The sequence below is a fragment of the Leptinotarsa decemlineata genome, unplaced genomic scaffold, assembly GCF_025532065.1.
Source record: "Leptinotarsa decemlineata unplaced genomic scaffold, Ldec_3_MD MMD2_tig00000026_RagTag_RagTag, whole genome shotgun sequence".
Taxonomy (NCBI): domain Eukaryota; kingdom Metazoa; phylum Arthropoda; class Insecta; order Coleoptera; family Chrysomelidae; genus Leptinotarsa; species Leptinotarsa decemlineata.
In genome coordinates, this window is record NW_027412539.1 from 6,241,231 (window position 1) to 6,248,681 (window position 7,451).

At 31.8% G+C, this 7,451-nt stretch overlaps 1 protein-coding gene across 3 annotated transcripts; it reads left to right on the forward strand.

The window, feature by feature from the left end:
• Nucleotides 1–621: 621 nt before the first annotated feature.
• LOC141480919 (uncharacterized) lies at nucleotides 622–6,817 on the forward strand. Of its 3 annotated transcripts, none has more exons than XM_074171662.1 (5): nucleotides 622–2,158; nucleotides 5,473–5,971; nucleotides 6,033–6,286; nucleotides 6,333–6,425; nucleotides 6,481–6,817. In XM_074171662.1, exons 2-5 carry the CDS (start codon nucleotides 5,481–5,483, stop codon nucleotides 6,690–6,692), a joined length of 1,050 nt encoding a protein of 349 aa, XP_074027763.1. In that variant the 5' UTR covers nucleotides 622–2,158; nucleotides 5,473–5,480; the 3' UTR covers nucleotides 6,693–6,817. The 3 variants fall into 3 exon arrangements, with proteins under 3 accessions (XP_074027763.1, XP_074027761.1, XP_074027762.1); XM_074171660.1 differs by having other exon boundaries at nucleotides 3,084–5,971; nucleotides 6,481–6,816; XM_074171661.1 differs by having other exon boundaries at nucleotides 622–5,971; nucleotides 6,481–6,816.
• The last annotated feature ends 634 nt before the right edge of the window (nucleotides 6,818–7,451 follow it).

The window sequence follows — 7,451 nt, forward strand, 5'->3', positions numbered from 1 at the left end:
GGTATATGTATATAATTATGTATAATGTGCAGAGTTCACGAGGTCTATAGGATTCCTGCAATATTTCGTGCATTATACAAAGCCCAAAGCAAAAAGTAACGAGTTATTTTGTGTTTGTCTACAGTTTTCATGAATTGTAAAATTCTTCGATTTTAGGTTTTTTATCACTTGAAAAAAATGCATGAGTGATTAAAAAACATATTATAATATTGTTATACCATACTTCACTAGAATATATTTTTTAAAGTCTTGGTTAGAAAATTTTCGTTTACTATAGGAGGAAAAAATTAACGTATTACTTCGAAACGTGAAAAAATATACCTGAAACTTCAGTAATGTCATAAAAGCTACGAATTGCACATCTGCTTACAGGACCTGATAGTGTGGATTAACCATATATTACGTATAGCTTCTTCCAAGCTTAGCAATATCTAGATTTCTCCATTTATTTCTGCACCTGACGGCGCAGACGAGAAGGGCACTAGAGAGCCATTGATCATCCATGCAACACAATCTGTTTTCATTTTCACCAACTTGCTAGGCAAATAAATTGAGTGTTATGAGTGTCATTGGAAATTTCAGCATCTTTGAGTTGTGCTGAAAGGCAGATAACCTATTTAATTCTCCCTCTCCGACGAAATCTATATTTATATTGTGAATTCAGATTTCTTAACAACATTTCAGCAGGAATCCACAAAAATACAGTATAATTCATTTTGTATATTAACTATAAGGCTCAATAATATATCCGCGGTCTAAACGGTGACTGACTTTGGAATCAGTAACATAAAAATACCTCAAAACAATCCCGAAATTGTGGTAATAGATTCACTTTTATTTGTTTGTGATTGAAAGGGTTTCTCAAAAGAATACTCCTGTAATTTCACTCGTAGAAAATTGGTTCAAGGGAATGAATCAAGAAAAGTGTTCTTTTGGGTCCGAACAATAAGTGTATCAAGCTTCGTACCCACTTTAGTGGCACCGGTAATTGTATATAATTATATACAGTATGGACATTTCTTGCGGTTTATAGGAATCCCACAATGCTTCGTGCATTATACGAAGCCCATCCGGCGGCAAGAATTGATAATTTTTCTGTACTTTACTCGTAACGTGCCTCGGGCTTCTCAGTGCATTTCGAGACAATAAAAGTATTTCTTGTGTTGAGGTTAATCGTTCAATTGACATAATGTCTTGCACTAGAGGAGCAAAAATGTTGAAAATGGTGTTGGATAACAATAATGCAGGTAAGTTCGATTCTCAATTATAATTTTGTGAAATTAGAGCATTTGTATTATGAACATTTGTCACAATTCTTTTTTGTTTCGTTGACTAATCTTCTCATCAAACTTACTTTTTTTTTTGAACACGAGAAAATAGTTGTTATTTAGAGAATATCGTAGAAAACACCAGATTAGAGGAGATAGGAATCCATGTTATTCTGAAAATTTCTAAACTGATACCCAAGCTTTATACTAACAATACATTTGTGGGTAATTTCAGAACCGTTCTGAACATGGTATTTTTTAATTCGATGAACGAACTCATTCCAAATGAAAAATGTGTATGTCCGGAAATGATCCCTTCCTGATATACGGGGCTGTACAGAGCTACAAATAGAAATTTGCCCTTCTGTTGATTATTTTGAAATTTTTTAATTTTTTTGGTGATACTTCACTTGAGTTTTTGGTAAGATCTAGTTCCTCATAGGGATTTGTTCAGTCCGGTATTTGCAACCATTGTCTTCAACAATAATTGTTTGAGAGAGATAATTTGGAACCACATCAACATTGAATTTATAACTTTCATGAATCACGATTTCTGTGTTTCATGGCTCTAGAACATATATTTTTTGACGAATAGTCAAAAATTACCTTTTCAAAAATTACATTCCGAATCAATATTTCGAGATTTTTTAGTTCATTAAACATTTCCGTCATCAGTTTGATATTTTTCAGATGCTGGAAAAACAGAAAACAAAAGTAATAGTGAATCTGACTTAGACTCAGAACAAGAAAGAATTTCCCAAGAAATGGAAGAATTTATCGATTTTGAAAGTTCTGGTTCAGAATACATTCCTCGATCAACTTCGTACAGCTCCAGTTGCAATTATATTAATAGTTCGGGTGAAACTTCAGATGCCAGAACTAGCTTTGAAGTAAGTATAAGTGTATCTTCCATGTTTACGTCAGATTAGGAAAAACTAAAAAACAGAAAAAACGGCAAAAAATAAAAAAATCTGAGTGAAGCTTTTCTCAATAATATCAAATGATTAGTAAAATATGTAATTCATTGGTTAATAAAATTCAAAATAATGAACATCAAACTATAACAATGAGAGTTATTTCTTTAGTTGACAACATATTTACATGTTAGTAGGCTTGAAGGTTATATTTTTTTCAATTCAAACTTGGAAAGTTTTTATGATATTTTGCTTAATGAACAAGTATCCGAGTTTTCTAAAAAATTTCAACATTATAACTTATCGACAAATATTCAAAGTTTCTTATTTTACGTTATTCTTTTTTTTTTACTTTTTCTTACTGTTTTCATTAATTCACCTTGAATTTGAGATGAACTGACCAACATATGAAAAATTTTAATTAAGATCATAAGTCATCTTTCGGTACTATTTTTCAAATTTAAATTGTTTTCTGCTTTTTATTAATATATGTACAGAGTCCACCGCGATGACAGTTGGTTAATCGTGTTTTGAGAAATAATTAGATTCATATCCTGAAAATTTGCAAATATAGGTTTTTTAATAGCGTATACGCAGAGCATGCAACAAGTAAGAAGAACATGGATAGAAAAGTTTCACAAACACCCTAAATGCCGATTAAATCAGTCGTTCTGTAAAATATGATTTGATGAAGAGACTTAATAAATACCTGGAAAATAATGGAAATGTCTTCGAACAAATTTTGAAATAGTTTTTATATTTTGTGTCAAGAGGGAGTGCAACATTTTTGAATTTAGGATTGCTCATGAAACTTTTAGATTAAACATTTTTCAATAATCCAGCTTTAATTATCTCTGAGAATTATCGTTATTGTGAAATTCAAATTTATACTTTCATTCAGAATTATAAAATCACGGATTTGGCAGCTTATATAGAGGGTGACATCATAAACCCAAAATCAACCAGTAATGTAATGTCATTTCAATCACAACTAACAACACTACCACCTTCGAAAGACCCACCACCTGGAGTGCAACCTTCGATCGAATCACTCCTGGTAGAACCAACTTCGGTGGTACTAACTCCAATATTGGCAAGTATTTTTTCAATTTATGTAGATATATGTATATTATCTTGATTCAGTAACAGTACTAAGTGAAAATGTTGATAGCAGGCTAACACACGGTCGTCTATTTCACTGATACTGAAGATCATTCACAGAAGATCGTCGTTGACGGGATGTCACCATGAATATATCGATATTTATTGATATCTTGAATTTATTTTTTGTAGGGCTCATTTTTCTTCAAATGGTTCAGTTGTTTCTTAGAATTCATTACACTCAAAATCTGTTGATTTTTTTCACACAATCATTCAATGCCTGCAATAATTAATCAACCAAGTACCTTATTTCAATAGAATATCACATATATATTCATGAAGAATCAAGAAAACTTGAAAACTGCCCTTATAATGTTTATATGTTACTAACATTTATTACAGTAAGCCCCAAACGTAATGGCAAGCCCGTCCTCATGCGCACAAACTCATTTTCAGTATAACCCCCACTACAACCCTTGTAAAACATACAAATGCTCTGTACAGAGGCTTATCATTACTTGTCCTCCAATGCTGTTGGCGTTTGGCATTGTCTGAATAATTTGTGTTGTTTCTGAAAAAAATTTGTCATCGCCTAACAGTCATCAGGAGTGTATCATTATATAACATTTTACTGAACTGTACTACTACCTATAATACTAGATGAAATATGAAAAGAAATCACGGAAAAGTCATGTTCCATTTTCCATTTGCTATCCTTATTAATACTAATTATAGGTACGACACTGGCTGGCAAGGGGCTTATCGTAAGTTAGTTGGGTGAGTCTATACCTGCGCGATTGCCCGCCATCACGTTTGGCGCTTGCTATAGTTCCATGCTGAAAAGTATTTGGTCAAATATAATGAAAATTGCTATAAATCGTGGTTTATAAATATTTCCCACTTGTTTTCATAAATAACATCTAAATTAAATTTCATTCAATAGATCGTGTTTGTTTTTTCATTCAATAATACTCAATTCCAACTCACCATACGATCTGTACTTTTCAAAATTAAATGGAATTTACAGTATTTGTGAATCACACTTCTTGTATTTCTCACTCGTTACTTTAAATTTAGGATAGTAAATCATACTATGAAAAAAAGAGATCGGCTAGAGAGAGACCTACAATCTGCCCTATATGTTATGAGGATGTCCCAACTCACTTTCCAAGACATCTTCTAAGACGACATAAAAATAATGAAGAAGTCATTGCAATACAAAATTTGAAACCAGGAAGTAAAGAAAGGCTAGCTCTCGTAAGGTCGTTGCGAAAACAGGGGTATTTTTATATGAATACTGAAAAAAAACGTTCTTCAACCAGTGAGGTTTTCAAAAAATCCAAACACTGAATATTTTGCTTGTACCTACTGCTTGGGTCATTACTCAAAAAAACTTTTATACAAGCATGTTAAGGTATGCGATAATAAGCCAAGTGATGTGGTAAATGCTGGCAAAAACTGTTTAAGTCGTTCACAAACTCTTACGGCAACTGCAATGTCAAAAAATCATGAATTCTTGAAATCATCAAGAATAAAAGATGAAATCTTCATTATAATGCGTCCTGATGATATAAGTCTAGTAGCTAAAAACGATCCATTAATATGTTTATATGGGGAAGCCCTATTGAATAAGCATAAAAGAAAACAAATAGCAATTGTTATTTCAAACAAAATGAGAGAGATGGGTAGACTACTCATTGCCTTGAAAATGATAAAAATTGACAGTATCGGTTTGTTTGATACACTGAAACCCGAAAATTTTCAGTCATTTGTATCAGCTACAAAGGTGATTAGTGGCTATAAGCCGAATGACAAAAGTTTTGTTGCACCGTCGCTTGCCATGCATATGGAAACGAATCTGAAGTTTGTATGCAATATAGCGCTAAAAATAGTTCTGGAAAACAGAAAAATTCCTAAAATTCAATGGACTGATAGACAACAGAAAAAAACTGAAATCAAAGATTTCAAGAAACTAATTGAAGGACATTGGTGTAATGAGATATCGAGTCTGGCACTTAAAGCCCTGAAGGAGAAACATTGGGAAAAGCCAATTCAATTACCATTAAACAGTGACATTCAATTAATCAACAAGTATATTAACCAACATGCAGAAGACGCTTACATTGAACTTACTCACAGTCGAAATGTTGTGAATAATTTCAAAAAATTGACTGAGTGTGTTTTTGCAGAAACGATAATGTTCAATCGAAAACGTATTGGAGAAATCCAATACTTGACTATACAGACTTACAATCTAAATACGGATACTATTAATCAAGAGTCTTTCATGGATTCCCTCACCAAAGTGGAACAATTGATAAGCAAACGATTCAAGAGAGTTGTTGCTGGTGGAAAAGGATCCAAACCGGTTCCTATATTGTTCTCAAGGAAACTTCAAAAATATATTGATTGTATTTTGAGCTTTAGGAGGGAATTTGATATTGTACCAGAAACAAATCCATATCTTTTTGCGAATCCTGCTTCTGTGGATCGCTGGATGTCAGGAGCCAGTATCTTGAGGAAATTTGCACAAAAATCTGGCGCAAAAGAGCCATCCCTTCTGACGTCCACGAAATTCAGGAAACATATAGCCACTACCCTTCAATTAATGAGTATGGAAGAAAACGAAATGGAACAAATTGCGACATTTATGGGTCATACCAAAAAGACCCATCTAGAATTTTATAGGTATGATGTGAAATTTCTAAATCACATTTTATTTTTATTATAACATTATGAGATTTTTCAGGCTTCCCCAAGATATATATCAAACTGCAAAAGTAGCTAAAATTCTCCTTCTTCTGGAAAAAGGCAAAGGCAAAGAATTCAAAGGAAGAAGTTTAAATGATATTGAACTAGATTCTGATGTGTATTATACTACCGACTCGGAAAGAGAAAAGGAAGAGAGTAATAATGTTCTTTCAGAAAAAATATTTAATAAAATTACCAAGAGGACAAGACGAAATCATAATTCTAGTGAGGGTGACATGGTTAACAATAATGGTATGCGTTTTTATCATTCAACATCATTTTTTCATAATTTTTATAGTGCAAAAAAATATAAAACTTCAGCCATTACAATCTGAATGTAATTCCAATGATAGTTCGGACGAAGAGCAATGCGCAGTTTCCAGAAAGAAGTGTATGTAACTTTAATTAACCGATACATTTAATCATTAATATCTATACATTTTCAGTGAAAAAGACAGTAGCCGGAAGAAGAACGAAATGGAGTGAAAGAGAGAAAAAAATTGTTATGGAATATTTCAAAGAGCATGTAAGGAATAAAAAAGCACCAAAAAAACATGAATGCACTGAATTCCTTACTGAAAATAAGAATATATTCACAGACAAAAACTGGGTGCAAATCAAAACATTCGTTTATAATTGCTACCGCACAAAGAAATAGAATATTTCAGTTTTTATACAGTTTACTTTAATATTTTATTTTTTTTTATATATTTTTGCATTTCATATACACTCCAACATTTTTAATTTTATGTTTAATGTTATTCAACTGTTTCACGGTTAATAAACAACATTTTCCAAGATTGTGTTTCATTATTTTCGATAATTTATCTTAAATTTGAATATTTCACAACATATAATTAAAGACTTATGATGCACTGTTTGGAATCTTTGGTGTAGTAATGAATATTAGTGGAGTTTTTCCCCAACACCAAATCGTTATTTTTAACACCTCGACACGTGTTTCGATCATCAAGTGATCATCTTCAAAAAGGAAGATTAAAACTGAGTTTTAATCTTCGAGTCTTTTGAAAAATAATTTTTGGGAGATGAATCAAAAACTATAATAATACAATTCATCATAATGAAAATAAACCACAAGAAAAATACTTTTGTATAATATGGTTACACCCTACCGACAGATATTGGCAAAATGGTAAAAAAAATTTTTTTTATCAAATTGTTTTCAAAAATTGAACTCAAATAAACACAAAAAGTATGTTTCCTCAACTGTGTGCAAATAAAATTCCTTGGATGAATGCAAGTTGCAGATTGTCAAAGATATAAAAACTCCCAATTTTCCAAATTGAGAACAGGAATTACTTTTACTCAGCTACAAGGTAAACATACTTCATACTTCAATCAAAGTGTTAATTTTTTATCCTGAAGAAGGCAAAACGTACGGCAAATGAAAGTATTT